The 21,532-nt window shown below is 40.2% G+C and overlaps 1 protein-coding gene across 1 annotated transcript in view; it reads left to right on the forward strand.

Moving 5' to 3' along the window:
• The window catches only part of KHDRBS2 (KH RNA binding domain containing, signal transduction associated 2), an 800,500-nt gene continuing 781,667 nt past the window's right edge, over positions 2,700-21,532 (forward strand). The window contains exon 1 of the mRNA XM_005696178.3: positions 2,700-2,849. Within this exon, the coding sequence (XP_005696235.2) occupies positions 2,759-2,849 (91 nt within the window). The 5' untranslated portion in view covers positions 2,700-2,758. The remainder of the gene's footprint in view (positions 2,850-21,532) is intronic.

Here is a 21,532-nt window from a genome sequence, read left to right on the forward strand (position 1 = left end):
CTTATTCTCTTCCTTGACTCCTTGCTTAGTTCCCTTTTGGCCTTGATACATGCAGTAATTACCTGTTCTCTTGTATAATTGGTTTTTATCTTTCCCCATTCAAAGATTATCTAAATGATGGCAGGGTTCATTCACCAGTATTTTTCCAATTTCTCTCTAGGCTCCTTTCAATATTCAATAAGTACTATTGAATGAAACATGAATAAATAAATTAAATATTTAGTTACAAAAAGGTAGGCTAAAGCAGTGCAAATGGTACCTAGTAGACTTGAATTTGCGGGCTTTCCAGGTGGCACTAGTGGTAAAGAACCTGCCTGTCAATGCAGGAAACATAAGAAACACAGGTTTCATCCCGGGTCAGGAAGATATCCTGAGGAGGGCATGGCAACCCACTCCAGTACTGATGCCTGGAGAATCCTATGGACAGAAAAGCATGTTGGGCTACAGTCCATAGGGTCACAAAGAGTTGGATATGACTGAAACAGTGCACACACACATCACAAGCTACTCTTATACTCTATACTCTTATACTCTAGGGTAACAATAATACAGGAAACAGATCATTTTCAAGTGCTATACAGGAAAGTTCTTGATTAAAAAAAGAAAAATTCCTGAAGAAATGTGATTTTCTTCCCTACAGGCTAAAACCAAAATTATCAATGAGTCAGGGTTCTCCCAGCTTATTTCATAAACTTTTAGCATTCCTACAACATGTATTGGTGATACAGTCCTTTCCATTGGTTATGTGGTAGCATACATTTAGCTTCTGGTGGAGGGTTGAAGGTGACTGGTGTCAAATGAGTGCATATTTGTCACTTCTGGGCCACTGAGCTTCTCTGTTTCCACAACTGTAAAACAAAGAAAGTAATACTTGTGCCAGGTTAAAATAAATGTTATTTTAATATATATATTATATATATATTGTATATATATTGCCCATATGATATATATAATTATAAATTATTCATATATTTAATTATATCTTATATATTTATAAATATATTATATGTGATATATAATTATAACAAATATTTATAACATATAAAAGATAATTTCCAACGCTATCTTGAAAAATAAATAAGAAAATTCAGAATAGAGTAAGATAACTTGGAGAACAGTCTTTTGGTCTCTGTGAGAGAGGGAGAGGGTGGGATTTGGGAGAATGGCATTGAAACATGTATAATATCAGATAAGAAACGAATCGCCAGTCCAGATTCCATGCATGATACTGGATGCTTGGGGCTGGTGCACTGAGACGACCCAGAGAGATGGTACGGGGAGAGAGGAGGGAGGGGGGTTCAGGATGGGGAACACGTGTATACCTGTGGCAGATTCATGTTGATGTATGGAAAACCAATACAATATTGTAAAGTAATTAACCTCCAATTAAAGTAAATAAATTTATATTCAAAAAAAGTTTCAGCATGCTCTATTTATAGGGAAGTTAGCCCTCCTTCTTCCACGAACAAAAATGGTGGGGGAGAGACGAATTAGAAAATGACTTTACGAAAAGAGATAGTGGAAAAATTTATTTTAAAATATTTTAAAATATTTTAAAATATCCAAAGTACTTAAACTGCATTTTGAAGTGCATTTGTAAGAGAAGCATGGGCAGTGTTGGTGATACCCGGGGGGTTTAACTCTGCTTTATCAGAAGAGGAACAGCAATTGCACTTGGAGAAAGAGACTGCACATCCTAAATGACGGAGATACGGGGAGGGCGGAGCAACTGTCGTTGCCTGATTCCTAGTCTGTTCCTTCTTCCACATGTTTTTCTAATTCCTTCACAAACTGATCACGTGGCTTTAGTTGTAAAATTCAGCCACCTCCCAGAAGGCCCCTATAGATAGGGACTGGGGAAGGAGGAACGGACGGAAGAAAACCAGTCAGTCCCGCTGTGACTGTCCAGTGGAGGCGCGTTGCTGTGCGGCGATAGCGCCGCGAAGCCGCTTTATTTGTTCATCAATGAGCATCTACTGCATCCCCTAGATACAGGTCAAGCCCACTGGAAATCGCAGCCGCCCATCACAAGCAGTCTTCACTGTATTTCCAGAGCGGGAGCGCCGCCGATCTCTACGCACTGAGTGCGTGCGCCGGTAAGAGAGGGAACAGCTGAGCCTCCGGACGCGGGTGGAGTCAGCTCTGCGCTCCTGAGGCGCTCTCGGCGCTCTCCAGTCCTCGCTGCGCGCCTCCTTGCCCCATCTCCCCGCCGTCTCAGACTCCGGCTTCTCGGTTACGGTGCCTTTCCCGCTCTTCTAGACTCGCGCCTCCGCAGAAGACAGACGGCTCCTTCCACCTGGGCGCCACAGCTGAGCTCGCCTAACGGCCTGAGGGTGCCGGCTGCGAGGAGAAGGCGCGCGCACCTTCCTTGCTCTCCTCCCGGCGGCTCCGCCTCCCGCCAGTTCGGCGCATCGATGTGCGATGCGGCCCAATGGCGACTCTCAGACGCTGCGGGCCCCGCCCCTCAAGGCACACCCACCAATGAGCGCTTGGCAGGGGCAGAACGCGTCCTGTGCCCGCCTCCCCATCCAGGCCGCCGGAGCAAGCCGACCTGGGCGGGACCGAGGTACGGCCGCTCGACCGGCCCCGAGGCTCGGCACCACTTCAGCCCGCGGCCGGGCGGGCGGCGACGGCCCAGAGAGGGCGCCAGACACCGGCCGTAGCTGAGGCGGGCGGGCGGCGGGAGAGCAGGACGGCGGGGACGTGCGTCCAGCGCACGGAGCCCTGAGCCTGGCGGGGCCAGTACGAAGTCCGCGCTATGGAAGAGGAGAAGTACTTGCCTGAGCTGATGGCAGAGAGAGACAGCCTGGACCCGTCCTTCGTGCACGCCTCGCGCCTGCTGGCCGAAGGTAGGACTTGCCCCCGGGTGGGCGCAGACCGCCGGCCCCTGTCGCCGCGGCGGGGCTCGGGGAGCGGAGTACGGGAGGACGCCTGTCTCCTTCGCGGAAACTGCCCTGGACGATGCTCGCCCAGAGCCGCGGCGGAGCTGGTCCCTGGGAGGCGGGTGCTACTTCCTCACTCCATTCGCAGCTGAATCCGGGTAGCCCGGAGCGGCGGGCTCTGGCTGTGAAGACAGTGCCCTTTAGGATCACTGATGGAGCGACGTTAAGGAGCTGCGTGGTCCGCCGGGATGTTTTAACTCCGCCAAGGGAAGGGAAGTCAGTCTGGAGTGAATGGTGATCAATGTGGTGTTTGATGAGCTTCTTCTTATCTACAAATCAGTCCCCCCCTCTTTCCCTTTTTCTTTCCCTTTTCCCCCTTTCTTTTCTCTTATTTTCTCTCCCTTCTGATTGAGAAGTGATTTTGATTTCCTTAGTCTAATTACAGTCTTTCCAATGGAAAGACTTAGTATCAACCTAGATTAAATTATGCGTGTTCTGTTTGTGCATGTGGAAGTGGCTGAAATGCATATCAGTTTATTTGAAGTGTGATGATTGTGTGCTCTGGGAGATGCTGGTCCCTGGGAACCCTCCACAATTGATCAACTGTTGTACCAAGTGTGGTGTGTGTGTGTGTGTGTACCTGTGTGTGTGTGTACCTGTGTGTGTGTGTGTGTTAAAAGAGATTTAATTCCCAGGAGAATATAGATATCTTGTCTTTTGTGTTCTTTTGAAGGGTTGTTTAAACACACACACACACAGGAACTTCTGTATGATAGAAATATTAACCTGATTACTTCCATTTATCTTGAAACAGTGCTAAAGGTACCCAAGATATCTGTAGCAATCTACATTTACCTTTATAAAAACTAAAGACTTTCGTTTTTTTTTGGGGGGGGGGGTGAATGTCTCAATAATGAGTTGCTTCATCATCAAATTGACTACAATGCAGTTTTGTTCCTTAGGTTCTTAGGAACTTACCTACAGCAAAACTAAAAGTAATAACTTTCTTCCCCTTAGCCCTTCAGCATCAAAAGAAATGTTTTCTTTTGTGAGATTTAGTTTTACATAGAAGGAGAAATTCTAATCCTCCATGTATGAATTAAATAGGCATTATACTTATTTAAATGTTTTACTGATGGATTATTATTTGCAACAATAAAGTATCAGATATTTTTCTATTTTGTATATTAAATAATTAAGTAATTAAAAACAACAATTGAAATATTGAACGCGTGAAACAAGTAAACTACTTTTCAGGGGACAAGTTGATTTTGTAGAGGATTTGGAATGGAAAATGCAGTCATGCTTACTACTTCTTGGTTACTGAATAAAAAAATGCAACCTAAAATTGTAAATGAAAGTCAGTTAAAAAATTAACCTCTAATCTATTAAAAATAAATAAACTACATAAAATAATAGGAACATTGAAAATTAATGGATTAACAAATATTCAAAAAGATTAAAAATGCCATTGTGTTCCTAAATCATCTATTTCAATGCATTTTCCAGAAATGTCTTCATTTAGCTGATAAAGTCTTTAAAATACAAAAAGTTACAAATTAATCATCTTCTCAGACCTGCTAATTAGACTTCTTTTGGAGACAGTAGGCTAGATGATTAATTCATAAGTCATTAATGAGAGTTAGTGTACTGAAAACTGCCAGACTAAAGCAATGCATGTGAGGAGCTCTAAACAGAGTATAGAAGTATTTCTCTGTGGTAAAACAGCCAGAAAAGTCTGTGCACCTGGTTCCTTAAAATTTCCTTAACATTTTATTTTTCTCAGAAATTTGGTTTCTTGATACTTAGGAACATGTTCCTATGTACTTTGTAATTTAATATTTTCCCAGTAGGGGGAAGCATGTTCTGCCTTTGTAATGAATTAGAAGTAAAAAGTGCCTAAATAGAAAAATGTCTAAGGAAAAAACAAAGATAGGTGTCCACATTTCAGAGGAATCATAAGGAGGAGGAGGAGGAGGGGAGTAATGATAATAATCTTGAGTATATAAAGAGACTCTTTGCAACTGGCTGAGAGATCCACAAGATCTAAATTCTGTAATTGTACCCAAGCCTCTTCATGTTCTCATTGAACAGTGTCCTTCTGAATAAACCTTAACATACATTTTACATTACAGATCTTTCGTTGTTTTTTCAAAGGCCGTCTACCTATATTCTTAGGTCTTATTTCGAATCTCTATAGGAGAGTGTTGTTGAGATAATTTTATTTTTCACCCCTGGAAGTGTACTGATTGAAGGCAGTGGCTATAAATACACCTGACATAGATGTTCGTTAGGAAAGAAGGTGTTCCATGAAGTACATTTCAGCCAGCACTGTGCAGAATGTCTCAAGACTGAGTGTGTAATAAAAATGATCCAGATGATTCAGTTCTTTGAAATGGTTTTTTGGAAGGTAATATATACAAGGTCAGTGATGTAAGCCACTGAGCATTCGTAATGATTTGTTTTGCTGTTTTGATTGGTGGTAGATGCAAATCAGTGCTCCATTGTGACTACAGACTCAGAATTGAAGGTCATGGGGTTAAAAGTGCTAGTTTGTTGGTTATTTTGTTATTTTTGTTGTAGTTTATTACTTCACTTGTTTTGGTTGGGTGCTTTCAATAGGAATGAGTCTGACAAAGCTGATAGAAGAGCCTGAACATTATATGTACTAGGTTGTTACTTAGAAAAGATCTTAAATAATATGTTTTGAATAGTATAATATTGATTGAGTAATTCAAATAATTTTCTTCTGGATTAGAATATTGTCTATTATCTATTTGTATGGAAGGTGCTTTGTACTATGATAAAACAGCAGATTCAGCACAATCCTTGAAGTTCCACTCAGTCTCTGAATTTGCTTGCCAGATGAAATTAGATGAGGTTATTTATATCTATGATACTTCAGGGAAGCACACTAAACTGTGAATCCAGATACCTGGATTTTAATTCCACTTTTGCCCAAAATGAATCTTGGTAAATTTCCCTTCCCTGGGCCAGTTTTCTTGTCTCTCAAATTGAGGAGCTGGACTAGATGGTCTGTATGCTTCTTTGTAATTCTAATTAAGTCTGGGACTGCTCCTGATGCAAAGGAGTGCAATTGGTATATTTGGAATACCAAAAATCAGTGGTTAAACATTTTGGAAACTTTTTTCATTTCTTAGTTTAATGATTAATAATATGTTTATTGCATTGTATTGCAGTTTGAGGCATACACATTATTTTGGGCACTGGGGAAAGATTTATATTTCTACTGAACTATTTTCAATGCTTGGGAGTTAAAAATGCATATACATGGAAATATTCTTTTTTTGCAGTAAAATGTGTCTATCTGCTGATAGACATAGATCTGTTCAAATGTATATATTCAATTATGGTGATTCCATACCTTTAGAAGGATTAATAAATTCTTATCCAATTCAGAGTGTTTGAGTTCTCTGTCTCTTCACAAATATTGGACAATTCATCATTGTTTTGGTTTACTCATCATATGATAAAGTCAAATATTGCTAATATCCGAACAGTTCAAGTATTTCTAAAAAAACTCTGAATGCTTTTTTCAAACTTTTGTGAAAATTTTCCCCTTCCATTTAGGATTGGCCTGTTTGCAGGTGTGGGTGAATGAGAAGAACAAGGATCAATAATTTATTACAAAAGCTGACTTGTAGTGGTTTAACTACATTTAGATTTTTAGTAAGGATTATTTTTAATTTTGAATGTGTTCGTTGAAATATTTAAATATGTTGTGTTCTTAAGATAAAGAAAGGTATTGGTATAATATCTAAAACCCACTTCTGATAAAAACTAGTATTCATGTGACTTTTCCTTTGATCAGTGACTTTTCCTTTGCTCTCCCAATAAATTTGGGATAGTTTTATTTGTTTCTTAAAACAAAAATATGGCAAAAAAATTAACTTAAAGATTTTCTTTGATCTGAAAGGTATCTTTGATCTGCAGTTAAAACATATTTATTATATAGTGGAGAAATTATGCTTTAACAAAGCACTTGGGATAGAGTGTTGACACCCCTGACAACTATGAAATAAAGGGTATTTCATTTATTCCCTTTCTGATCCTCAGTTTCTTCATTAGTAAAACAGCAAAACTAATATCCATCAGGCATGGTTCTTTTAAGGTTAAAAAAAATACTGTTTGTGACACATAAGCTATATTTTAAAATACAAATTTTATACAACCAAAGCAAAAACTGAAGCAGAAATTCTACAAATATAAGTGTCAGGGTCCAGCCCCAGGGGATCCAGGGTAATTCAAAGCAGGGATGGAGTCACCGAGGAGAGATTTATTTATTTAGAAATTTAAAGAGTGATTGAGGAAGAATAATGTAGTGAAAAAATACAGGAGAAAAGAGGCTGATATTCCTTGGTTTACACAGAAAGCTAATAAAGTCTCAAGACAAGAAACTTATACCGTCTACATTAGGCCACAGGTGCCTGCTTGACTAGTGGAGAGTGCCCCGCCTTGAGCTCCTTCTCACGTGGGTCTCAGAAGCCCGGGCAAATAAGTAGACATGGAGAGCCTCTGCGTTCCAAGGGATCAGCCTGAAAGAGAGAGGGAGGGAGAGGGAGAAAGAGAGAGATAATCGACACGGGGGAGGCCAAGCTTGTGCAAAAACCCCATAACTTTATTTTCAAAAGGTGCTTATATTCCCTAAAGTGAAAGTGAAATCACTCAGTCGTGTCTGACTCTTTGCGACCCCATGGACTATAGTCTACCAGGCTCCTCCGTCCATGGGGTTCTCCAGGCAAGAGTGCTGGAGTGGGTTGCCATTTCCTTCTCCAGGAGATCTTCCCAACTCAGGGATTGAACCCAGGCCTCCCACATTGTAGGCAGACACTTTACCATCTGAGCCACCAGGGACGTGAAGTTTTACATAATGGAAGATACAGAGTCATGCAGGGGCAGCAGTCCTGACCCTTATGGATACCAGGCTTTCTTTCTCCATATCTTTCCCTATACAAAAGGTCTCAGGTGATTTACATTATCTTCTGGCCAAGAGGTCTGCTAACACTTTATGGCTCTCTTCCTTAATGAATGTTAATCTTATTTCCCCTGAAGTGTTTTTCTTTAATCTGCATCACTTTTAAAATACTAAATAAAGTTATATCCCTGTAGAACAAAGACACAGTGGGTTATAACAAAGAAGATACTTAACTCAAAGATCTATGTTGCTGCTTGTTTTTTCTATATACCAACTATATCAACAAATAAAATATATGAAAATTTGGCAGCAAGTATTAGCTCAACAATGAAGCCCTTAATCAGTCTTATTCTAATGATTTTGACTCTTCAGAAGCCCCTACATTCCTAGGATGTTTTAAGCTTCCTGTGCCTCATGGTCGGCAGGCCGCAAACAATCACAGGCGCAGCTGTAAGAGTCAGGCAGGCAGGCTAGAAAGCCATCAGAGGGGTTTTTGGATTGAAACACTCTTATTATGCCCAGGAGACTTATTATCTAAAAGCTCTAAATTAACTTTTTCCAGAAAAAGGTGGTGGGGGGACAGCCCCCTGTTAATGTCAGAAGAGTAGGTGGAAAGCATAACACAGTAAAGCAGGCAGACTCCGGTTTTGGGGGTAGATGCTCGAGAATTTTCAGGGAGACCCCTGAGGCTTGATTTTGCCTTTGTTTATGCCGAGCCTCCTTCCTCATGACCTTTGCCACGGGCGGGGTTCCTCACGCTGGTTCCCGGCATATAAGATAATACTTTTAAGATTGTCCTTAACATTTTAATAACATTATGGACTTGACATCAACCTGAAGTTTGATTTTTTAATAACATGAGCACTGACTCATGTTAGTACTTGACTCTCTGAATTATTGCTGAGTGAAATTTTAACTCATAGACCAAATTATGAAATAAATTATCTTATGAAACATGGTTCCAATGAGGGTTTTTAAAATATGTTTCTTCTGCCAGTGGTCACTTGTCCATGTCTGACTTGAGCCTGGTTAGACCAGGACATGGGTAGCTCAAGACTAATTCCACGTTTGCTTGGCCGTCACTCTGGGCAGCTGGTTTCATCCTTCTTTTTATCAAAGGAAGTAGATCTGTCTATTCCAATGTTCTTCAGACTCCTACTACCTAGAAACTCCTGTACTCTTTTCATTCCCCAAGGATGAAATGCCTCTTTTTGTTCAAGGCTGACTTGTTCTCAGCATCCTTAACCCTGGTGCCCCTCTTCCCCCAGGCCTGTCCTGTCATTGTGTCCTTTCTTTAGTGGCTCCGCCTTCTTCCTCCCCATCTTACCTTGTGGCAGCCTGTAAACATGATTCAACTAGAATCACTTTAAAAAGATATATAATACTTATTTCACTTTCCAAAAGTAATACAAATAATCTTTCTAGACACTTTTCCTCCCTTGTTTCCTTCCAGTTTCTGATACTGTGAGTCTGTATTGCTGCTGCTCACTTTCTCAGTTTACCTTCCACAGCTCTGTGTTCTGGTTTCAGCCTCCCATTTTGTCCTGAAACTAGAGTCTCCAATGAGAATCATCTAATTGCCAAATCCGATAAAATGTTTCTGATCTCTCATCAGGGTACTTGGCTGTACTTTTCACTGTTGGTCTTTTCTCAGTTTTTTTGGTTTCTCCCTTGACTTGAACACTACACACTGTTGGTTTTCTCTTTTCTCTGTTACTCTCAGAATCCTCCCTCTTTTTCATCGTCACCCCAGCACACACACCCTATCAGAGTGGTTCATTTAAAGGCAAAGTCTAACCATGTTATACCTTTAAATGCTGTTCTGGAAAGCAGGCTGTCTCTGACCACAGGCCAGCAGAGGAGGAGGGTGGGGGGTGCCTCCTGGATGTTCTCAGGGCAGGGAGATTTCAGGCTCTCCCAGGTGCCCACGAGAGGGAAGGGCCCTTCTTGTTGATCCCCTGTGATGTCTAGTGACACCAAGAGGGGTAGGGAGAAGTTCAGCAGGAGTGAAAGCTGCTCTGACACCCAGTGGCTTTGAAGGGGAAGTATGCATTGCTCCTGCTCCTAAGGGTAGACACCCAGGTCTCCACATGGCCTCTGTCCCCACTGCCAGTGGAACAGAAACCTCATTGCACATTCAGGCCTCCAGTTCTTTTAAAGAGAAGGGGTGCCCCTTTACAGCAGGGGAAAGCTGGACACCTCAGCTCCCTATTTACCTTTCTTGACTGAGGTGAGCATGAGACACTGCTTTTGGGGCCTGGTTTTGTTTTCTATGTCTCTGTTCTTTGGCTAGGGGAGGATGTTTGTCATTTAAATTTTTTTTGTGTCTTGCAAGGTTGCCCTCTTTCTAGTCCTGCAGCTGGAAAGAGCAGGCTTTGCTTGAGCCTTTGTTTTTGTCTCCTTCTGTTGATGTTTTTGGTTTGCTAGCATTTCGAGCTCCCATTTTGGTGTATATGAAGCACAAGAAAAACTGGGGAAACAACTACCTAGTTCCCATGGTACCCAGGAGGGCTGCCTTCTTCCACAAAGTCTTTTGTGTTTATCTTATGTATAATATCCAGTCACCATTCATTTGTGTTATAATATCTTTCTTTATATGGTTTTCTTATGAAGGTAGGTTCATTCTTGTACATTAATATTTCATTAATTAATTATGTAAGAATTAGCATGACCAGGATAAATCCATGTGGGTAATCAGAATGTAATATCTGATCAAAATTTTTGGTTTAATTAAGTATAAATCTAGACTGGAGCTCTGTGTCCTCATGGCAGCTGTAGAAAGGAAGGATATTTTAGAAACCCTTGGAGATGACTCCATAGTGTCACCAGCCTTTCCTATGTCCTTATTTGTTCTTGTCTGAATACAGACAAGAAACGTAGCTTAATTGGAATTATATTGAGACCAGTCGGTTTGTTTAAGGCTATTATCAGTGTAAGAGAATATATTAATAGATTGTAATACGATCCTTGTCTTACAGAAATGGTGAATTTCAATAAAATATTTTTTTTTGGCTCTGAAATCACTGCAAATGGTGATTGTAGCCATGAAATTAAAAGATGCTTACTCCTTGGAAGGAAAGTTATGAACAACCTAGATAGCATATTAAAAGGCACAGACATTACTTTGCCAACAAAGGTCCGTCTAGTCAAGGCTATGGTTTTTCCAGTGGTCATGTATGGATGTGAGAGCTGGACTGTGAAGAAAACTGAGCACCAAAGAATTGATGCTTTTGAACTGTGGTGTTAGAGAAGACTCTGGAGAGTCCCTTTCACTGTAAGGAGGTCCTACCAGTCCATCCTAAGGGAGATCAGTCCTGGGTCTTGGAAGGACTGATGCTGAAGCTGAAACTCCAGTACTTTGGCCACCTCATGTGAAGAATTGACTCATTGGAAAAGACCCTGATGCTGAGAGGGATTGAGGTCAGGAGAGAAGGGAACAACAGATCACTGACTCAATGGACATGAGTTTGAGTAAACTCTGGGAGTTGATGATGGACAGGGAGGCCTGGTGTGCTGTGGTTCATGGGGTCGCAAAGATTTGGACACAATTCAGCAACCGAACTGAGCTGAACTGAATGAAATAGAAATAGATTAAAAATAATAATAGAGTGCTGGTTAATAACTGATCTCCAAAGTGAATGTTAGCAAATACCCATGTTCTGGGACTTTTTCATTTTATCCAATGGAGTGCTCTGAAATAGTCACGTTTAATTTGTCAAAAGGTTGAGGTGTCACAGCTCTGTATCCTTTTGCTCAATTTTTAAAATCTATTTTGGGAAGCAAATCTTTTGTAGCATATTCTCCAGTGCTTGCCTTACCCTCCGGAACACTACTTCCAAAAAATTTCTGCAGTAGAGAGTGATTTTAAAAAATTAAAGAACAACTGAATGACAAAGTTTTAGGTCCCTTACTATAGATATGGTTCAGGTACAGTCTGGGCGATCAGTTTGTAGGGCAAGAACTCTACTACACTGAGCTATGTGATTACAGTTGCCCTTGAATGTTTGTTGATAACACTGGTCCTCAGTGTGTGTTATTGGTATGTGAAGAGATGTCAGATGTTTAATTTTTTAGTTTTTAACAATATACATGATATAAATTAGCAGTATATGGTGACAGCTGCTGGAGTTTACAGACTGTTAGTGGCACAGGGATTCTGAGGAAATCATGGTGATCATAGATCTTTGCCCTCATCATCTCTCTGTCATCAATGGGGAGATACTCTTTGTCAGTCACTAAACTAGATGTCAACATGTCTACCACTGTTTATCCACTCATAATCCTATGAGATAGTTATTAGTGTTACCCTGTTTTACAAATGAGAAAAAATAACAATTAAACAAGTTAATTTATTTCAGATCAGTCAGCAAGTAAATTATAAAGCTGAAACCCAGGTTTTCTCATCCAGAGACTCCTGAAGTGGTTAAAACACCCTGTCTTCTGTGGGAGAAATGCAAGCATTATAGGAAGGTCAAATGTTAACATGCAAAGTAAGTCAAAGAGATCAGTGTGGTGGTACCCGTAATTTTTAAAATATGTTTCTGAATGGGAATATTGGGTGAATTCTTTCACAGCATCTTTAAGTAAGTATAGTTTATAAAAGGTAAGTACATTTATAAAGAGGGAAATTTACCTTAGTACAGTTCAGTTCAGTTGCTCTGTTGTTTCCGACTCTTTGTGACCCCATGGACTGCAGCACGTCAGGCCTCTCTGTCCATCACCAACCCATGGAGTTTACTCAAACTCATGTCCATTGAGTCGGTGATGCCATCCAACCATCTCATCCTCTGTCATCCCCTTCTACTCTCACCTTCGATCTTTCCGAGCATGAGGGTCTTTTCCAATGAGTCAGCTCTTCACATCAGGTGGCCAAAGTATTGGAGGTTCAGCTTTAGTATCAGTCCTTCCAATGAACACCCAGGACTGATCTCCTTTAGGATTGACTGGTTGGATCTCCTTGCAGTCCAAGGGACTCTCAAGAGTCTTCTCCAACACCACAGTTCAAAAGCATTAATTCTTTGGTGCTCAGCTTTATTGTCTAACTCTCACATCCATACATAACTACTGGAAAAATCATAGCTTTGACGAGATGGATCTTTGTTGTCAAAGTAACGTCTGTGCTTTTCAATATGCTGTCTAGGTTGATTGTAGCTTTTCTTCCAAGGAGCAAGCATCTTTAATTTCATGGCTGCAGTCACCATCTGCAGTGATTTTGGAGCCCCACAAAATAAAGTCAGTCACTGTTTTCCCATCTATTTGTTATAAAGTGATGGGACCAGATTCCATGATCTTAGTTTTCTGAATATTGAGTTTTAAGCCAACTTTTTCACTCTCCTCTTTTGCTTTCTTCTTCTTCCCTTTCTGCCATAAGGGTGGTGTCATCTGCATATCTGAGCTTATTGATATTTCTCCTGGCAATCTTGATTCCAGCTTGTGTTTAATCCAGCCCAGTGTTTCTCATGATGTACCCTACATATAAGTTAAATAAGCAGAGTGACAATATACAGCCTTGATGTACTCCTTTCCCAATTTTTAACCATTCTGTTGGTCCATGTCCAGTTCTAACTGTTGCTTTCTGACCTGCACACAGATTTCTCAGGAGGCAGATCAGGTGGTCTGGTATTCCCATCTCTTTCAGATTTTTCCAGTTTTTTGTGATCCACACAGTCAAAGGCTTTGGCATAGTCAATAAAGCAGAAATAGATGTTTTTCTGGAACTCTCTTGCTTTTTCCATGATCCAGCGGATGTTGGCAATTTGATCTCTGGTTTCTCTGCCTTTTCTAAATCCAGCTTGGACACCTGGGAGTTCACAGTTTATGTACTATTGAAGCTTGGCTTGGAGAAATTTGAGCATTACTTTGAGATGAGTGCAATTTTGCAGTAGTTTGAGAATTCTTTGGCATTGCCTTTCTTTGGGACTGGAATGAAAACTGATCATTTCCAGTCCTGTGGCCATTGCTGAGTTTTCCAAATTTGCTGGCATATTGAATGCAGCATTTTCACAATATCATCTTTTAGAATTTGAAATAACTCAACTGGAATTCCATCACCTGCACTAAATTTGTTCCTAAGGCCCACTTGAATTCGCATTCTGTCTGGCTATATGTGAGTGATCACACCATTGTGATTATCTGAGTTGTGAAAATCTTTTTTGTATAGTTCTTCTGTGTATTCTTGCCACCTCTTCTTAATATCTTCTACTTCTGTCAAGTCCATACCATTTCTGTCCTTATTGAGACCATCTTTGCATGAAATGTTCCGTTGGTATCTCTAATTTTCTTGACATCTCTAGTCTTTCCCATTCTGTTATTTTTCTGTATATCTTTGCATTGATCACTGAGGAAGGCTTTCTTATTTCTCCTTTCTATTTTTTCAAACTCTTCATTGAAATGGTTATAGCTTTCCTTTTCTTCTTTGCCTTTCACTTCTCTTCTTTTCACAATTATTTGTAAGGCCTCCTCTGACAACCATTTTGCCCTCTTTTTTTTTTTTTTTTTCTTGGCGACTGTCTTGATCCCTGCCTCCTGTATAATGTCATGAACCTCTGTCCATAGTTCTTCAGGCAGTCTGTCTATCAAATCTAATCGCTTAAATCTATGTCTCACTTCCACTGTAGAGTCGTTTAAGGGATTTGATTTATGTCATACCTGAATGGTCTAGTGGTTTTCCCCACTTGCTTCAATTTAAATCTGAATTTGGCAATAAGAAGTTCATGATCTTAGCCACAGTCAGCTCCCGATCTTGTTTTTGCTGACTGTGTATAACTTCTCCATCTTTGACTGCAAAGAATGTAATCAGTCTGATTTCATTGTTGACCATCTGGTGATGTCCATGTGTGGAGTTTTCTCTTGTGTTGTTGGAAGAGGATGTTTGCTATGACCATTGTGTTTTCTTGGCAAAACTCAATGAAGCTTTTGCTCTGCTTCATTGTGTACTCTAAGGCCAAATTTGCTTGTTACTCCAGCTATCTCTTGACTTCCTACTTTTGCATTCCAGTCCCCTATAATTAAAAGGACATCGTTTTGGGGCGTTAGTTCTGGAAGGTCTTGTAGGTCTTCATAGATCTATTGAGCCTCAGCTTTCAGCATTATTGGTTGGGGCATAGACTTGGATTAATGTGAATTTGAATGGTTTGCCTTGAAATCATAGAGAGATGAGTTGTCGTTTTTGAAATTGCATCCAAGTACTTCATTTCGGACTGTTTTGTTGACTGTGATGGCTACTCCATTTCTTCTAAGGGATTCTTGCCCACGGTAGTAGGTATAATGGGAAACTGAGTTAAATTCACCCTTTCCAGTCCATTTTAGTTTACTGATTTCTAAAATGTTGATGTTCAGTCTTGCCATCTCATGTTTGATTACTTCCAATTTGCCTTGATTCATGGACCTGACATTCCAGGTTCCTATGCAATATTGTGTGGATCACAATAAACTGTGGAAAATTCTGAAAGAGATGGGAATGCCAGATCACCTGGCCTGCCTCTTGAGAAACCTATATGAAGGTCAAGAAGCAACTATTAGAACTGGACATGGAACAACAGACTAGTTCCAAATAGGAAAAGGAGTATGTCAAGGCTGTATATTGTCACCCTGCTTATTTAGCTTCTATGCAGAGCACATCATAAGAAACGCTGGGCTGGAAGAAACACAAGCTGGACTCAAGATTGCCGGGAGAAATATCAATAACCTCAGATATGCAGATGACACCACCCTTATGGCAGAAAGTGAAGAGAAACTAAAAAGCCTCTTGATGGAAGTGAAAGTGAAGAGTGAAAAAGTTGGCTTAAAGGTCAACATTCAGAAAACGAAGATCGTGACATCCAGTCCCATCACTTCATGGGAAATAGATGGGGAAACATTAGAAACAGTGTCAGACTTTATTTTTTTGGGCTGCAAAATCACTGCAGATGGTGATTGCAGTGATGAAATTAAAAGATGCTTACTCCTTGGAAGAAAAGTTATGACCAAACTAGATAGCATATTCAAAAACAGAGACATTACTTTGCCAACAAAAGTCCATCTAGTCAAGGCTATGGTTTTTCCAGTGGTCATGTATGGATGTGAGAGTTGGACTGTGAAGAAGGCTGAGCACCAAAGAATTGATGCTTTTGAACTGTGGTGTTGGAGAAGACTCTTTGAGGGTCCCTTGGACTGAAAGGAGATCCAACCAGTCCATTCTGAAGGAGATCAACCCTGGGATTTCTTTGGAGGGAATTATACTGAAGCTGAAACTCCAGTACTTTGGTCACCTCATGCGAAGAGTTGACTCAATGGAAAAGACTCTGAGGCTGGGAGGGACTGGGGCAGGAGGAGAAGGGGACGACAAAGCATGAGATGGCTGGATGTCATCACTGACTCGATGGACTTGAGTTTGAGTGAACTCCGGGAATTGATGATGAACAGAAAGGCCTGGCGTGCTGCGATTCATGGGGTTGCAAAGAGTCGGACACAGCTGAGCGACTGAACTGAACTGACACAATATTCCTCGTTACACAGTTGGACTTTACTTCCATCTCCAGTCATCTCCACAACTGGGTATTTTTTTTTTTTTGCTTTGGCTCTGTCCTTTCAGTCTTTCTGGAGTTAGTTCTCCACTGATCTCTAGTAGCATATTGGGCACCTGCCTACCTGAGGAGTTCATCTTTCAGTGTCCTATCTTTTTGCCTTTTCATACTGTTCATGTGGTTCTCAAGGGAAGAATACTGAAGTGCTTTGCCATTCCCTTCTCCAGTGGACCACGTTTTGTTAGTACTCTCCACCCCAACCCTAACTCAATGAATCTACCTTAGTACAGAATTGTGTTAAGGATTATTGAGAAAGCCTAACTTTTCAGAATGTCTTACCCTAACTATTGTTTCTGAGGAGTATTGGGGATGAGGGAGCCAGAGTAGGGGAATATGGCAGTCTTTTTTTGGATCTAAAGTAAGGATTGGAGAAGTTTCTGTGATTTGTTGAGACACTTTTCTCTCTACATTTTTTTTCTTTTAAGGAGAACTGTTCAACTTGCCAGTCTTCTAGGAAGGAAGAACAACCATAGCCCCTCTTTTTTGTCTTGAGGGAGTGTGTGTTTAAAATTTGCTAGTTTAGCAGAGTTCACATGTTGTCAGGACTGGAGAACTCAGCAGCATGGCCTTATTCAAATGTTTTGTATAGGTTCTGAAGCTTAATATTTATTCTTTGAAGCATAATGGTCAGTATTATGCACTGTTATCAGAATTTTGCACAATTGATGCTCAATTCCTTATAATAATTGAATATTAGATTTTACTTTTTAAAAATATACATTTTACTCTTCTAATAGAAAAGCAGAATGTGTTTTCTCTCAATTATAGTTATTTTCAGCAGGTTCACTGTATGTCAGAAAATGATAAGCCCTGATGCAACTCAGAAGACAGAGCCTATGTGACAGAAACTTAGCAGAGGCTGAAGGAGAATCCTGTTCATTTTGAAAAAGAGGGGATGACTAGAGTAATAATTGTTTTTCTTGAACACACACCGTGGGTCATGTCCTTACATTATATCCAAAAAGGCAAGTGGTATTGTCCCTATATTATGGGAAAGATAAAGAGGCAGATTTCAGAGTAGCATAATTCATTTGGAGTTTTAAAGTAAGAAGTCAAAGGTTTCATAAATGTCCAGTTTTAATGTGAAGTTGTCAAAAAGCAACCATTAAACACTGATATGTTAAAGATACTGCAGGATATGAGTTGTTTAAGTAAGAACCAAGAGCTTACTTTAAAAACTTTTAAGAGAGTTAAATGTCTATTACTAGAGAATTTTTTTCCTTTAAAGTAATTTCCTTCAGAAATTTTAAGGAATTTGATTTTTTAGAAATTTGATTCACATACAGCAATGCACTCATTGTATAAGATCTGACTATAAAATGGAAACAGTAGCATGAATACATAATATAATTTAGTTGTGACTGTTTAGGCATGTGAATGTTTTAAATGGAGAAATTTATGTGAGTGTTGAATTAGGTGTCATCCATATGTCCACATAATCTAAGTTTTCCTTCCTATAAGTCAAAAACTAGATGTTGTATTTTTATCCATCCAAGATCTGGTGGAAAAGGGGTATTAAGGAATTGTGTGAGTGAAGTGAAAGTTGCTCAGTTGTGTTTGACTCTTACGACCCCGTGGTCTATACAGTCCTTGGAATTCTCTGGGCTATAATGCTGGAGTGTGTTCGCTTCTCCAGGGTATCTTTCCAACCCAGGGATTGAACCCAGGTCTCCCTCATTGTGGATGGTTTCTTTACCAGCTGAGCCACCAGGAAAGCCCAAAGAATTGTGTGACGATGGAACATATTTGATAGGCTGAGGCAAATGGCATTTCTGTTACATGCAGTTGTTTTGAAATGAACTTCAAGAGGAGACATGACTCTGTAGAAGCTAGTATTCTGAAATTAGCGAAAGATTGAAAATTATATCTATATAAAGAAAATCTGGTAGAAAAAATCATTGTGATAATTAAGAGTCATTTAATGGAATTAGATAAGGTGATAAGTATTTGGAATGAGGTGCAATAAGCCAAATTGTTTCTCTTTGAGGAAAATGAGCAGACTGTGTGTGTGTGTGTGTGTGTGTGTGTGTGTGTGAAGCAAAAACTAACCAGGCGATAAATGAAAAACAATACAGACTTGGCCAGTTTGTTGCTATTACCTATAGTCTGTATTACTATCTGAGACCTACCCTTAGATGGAGGACAAGGGATAGAGGACAGAGTTACAGCTAATTAAATACACAATCTCCATAGGATTGGAGAAAAGCAGTGATAAGGCAAATAGATAATGCTTTAGGAGCCCACAGAGATCATGGGTAGTCTCAGTGGGAGGACCATGTTAGCTGAAATGTAAAGCACAAGTAAGATATGGTGGGGATTCAGTGAAGGAGGGGTTTTAATCTAGGAGAAGGATATACAGGTATAGGAAACAACACTTCCAAAGCCTGAAAAAAAAAATAAAAAAGAGAACATTTTTTAAAATGGGTAGATTATACAGAGTGAAGTAAGCCAGAAAGAAAAACACCAATACAGTACACTAACACATATATATGGAATTTAGAAAGATGGTAATGATAACTCTGTATGCGAGACAGCAAAAGAGACACAGGTGTATAGAACAGACTTTTGGACTCTGTGAGAGAGGGAGAGGGTGGGATGATTTGGGAGAATGGCATTGAAACATGTACAGTATAATGTAAGAAATGATTCGCTGGTCTAGGTTCGATGCAGGATACAGGATGCTTGGGGCTGGTGCACTGGGATGACCCAGAGAGATGGTATGGGGAGGGAGGTGGCAGAGGGGTTCAGGACTGGGAACTCAACCAATACAGTATTGTAAAGTAAAATAAAGTAAAAAATAAATAAATAAATAAAATGGGTAGAATTTGTGTGATTTTTATGATTTACAATAAATAAATATATTTGTATGGTTGGTCATCTTACCTGTTTCTGGCCAGAGCCAGAGCCAGAGCCAGAGCCAGAGCCATCTTACCTGTTTCTGGCCAGAGCCCCTATATCCACTGTGGAATATCTTAAGTGAGAAGAGCTGGTGTTGTAGCCACGCATTCCGGGAAACAAACTCACTCAGAAGGACGATGCAGATAGTGGAATGCAGTTTATTACACCGGCGGGCCCAAGGCAGAGTCTCCTCTTAGCGAAAGACCCCAACCAGCATTTGTGAAAATCTTTTTTACCCCATGTGTATGTGTCTGAACCCTCCACTCCAAATTCCTTGAAACTTACATTAACCAAGAAAATACAATCCCAATAACTCCATCGTTCACGTGCTATGTGCTCATGTGCTCAAACAGTCAAACAGCCAATAATCAATAAACCCGAGGTTACACTCCGATAGATACAGAAAAATTTATGGCCTGTCTGGAGGAAGGGGTGATTAGTGTATGTTTTCTCTTAGGTGATGAGTTACCTAGATATGATCTTCAAGGTTCCTCTGTCTGGAGGGGGTCTTACCTTTCTGTTGTTGTTTTCATAAACACTAAACACAGAGTTCAGAGTCCATTGGAAAGGTGGCCGAGCATGATCAGCATGAACAGGCCTAAGATGGAGTCCAGGCCCTATGAATTCCTTCTTCATTGAAAAGGCGTCTTTTGTAATACAAATAAAGTGACTTTTTGAAGTAGGAAACTTAAGGACAGAGGCTGGTTGCCAGGGGAACCAGCTTGTAATTAGAGGATAGGAACTTGCTGGACCCTCTTTTCCTTACTACCCCACAGACCTTTGAGGAGAGGGACTGGAGGTTGAATCATTTGCCAGTGGCCATGCTGATTTAATCAACTGTATCTGTATCAATGAAACCTTGATATTAGTGCACAGAGGAACTGGGTTCAGATTGCATCCATACCCATAGCTCAAGGAGATCTGGGGAGAATGGGGTGCTCCCAGAGGGCTTGGAAGCTCTGCACCCTTTCCTAGATCTGCCCTGGTCATCTCTTCCATTCTTAATTCCTGAGTATGTCGCTCTGTAATAAACCTTTAGTATATAGTTAATATTTCAACCAGAAACCTTGGAAACAAAAAATATATATCTTTTCACACTGTAATGCTGCTTAGTGTAGAGAAATGTTCCTAATACAAGCTTTAAAGATCTAAATGTCCAGCACATTCTGGTGCTCATCTTGTGCTTGCTGTGGATCACTGATCAAAATGGAAACTGTAAATTTCTACATTGACTGTAGAATCACAAATTCAAGGGGAAAATGTATCAAGAAAATGACACTGGTCAACAGAGTCACATGAGACAAGTCAGTAAGAACACTTGGAGGAAAAAGTAGGTGCCTGCAGTAGATGTTGGGTTAGCAGAGAATCAGAGGTTCAAAGAGTGTGCATTCTTCCTTCTTCTTAAGATCAGTATAGTCTTGAAAGTTATCCATGTTGCTGCATTTGTCAGTAGTTCATTTTTTCTTGCTGAGTAATGCTCCATTGTATCAATATCTCACAATTTAATAGTCCTATATCTTATACATGGACATCTGGATTGTCTTCAGGGTTAGCTTATTATGAGCAGACTGCTATGAATATTTGTGTGCTAGATTTATGCAGATATGCGTTCTCTTTATATGAAGCAGAATTGCTGGGCCTTAGAGTGTGAATGTGTGTGTGTATTTTATAAATATAAATAAAATGTAAATAAGGTTAACCATGTATACACAACACACACACACACACACACACACACACATACATTGTATGAGATTGCAATGATTACACTGTCTCTCACCAACATTGCATGAAAACTCTGGTTGTTCCACTTGCTTGCCAACACTTGACGTTCTCAGTCTTTTTAACAACAGCTATTCTAGTATTTCTGTGGTAACATTGTATATTTTGTGTGCTTGAATCATTTTTAATTTTTTTTTTTTTAAATTGAGGTATGGGCTTCCCTGTGGTTCAGCTGGTATAGAATCCGCCTGCAATGTGGGAGACCTGAGTTCGATCCCTGGGTTGGGAAGATCCCCTGGAGAAGGGAAAGGCTCCCCACTCCAATATTCTGGCCTGGAGAATTCCATGGACTGTATAGTCCATGGGATTGCAAAGAGTTGGACACGACTGAGCGACTTTCACACACACTCACACACATAGTTGATTTACAATGTTATGTTAGTTTCTGATATACAGCGAAGTGATTCAGTTTGACACACAAAGTGTGACACACATACACACACATATATCTGTATTATATATATTCTTTT

The sequence above is a fragment of the Capra hircus genome, chromosome 23, assembly GCF_001704415.2.
Source record: "Capra hircus breed San Clemente chromosome 23, ASM170441v1, whole genome shotgun sequence".
NCBI lineage: Eukaryota > Metazoa > Chordata > Mammalia > Artiodactyla > Bovidae > Capra > Capra hircus.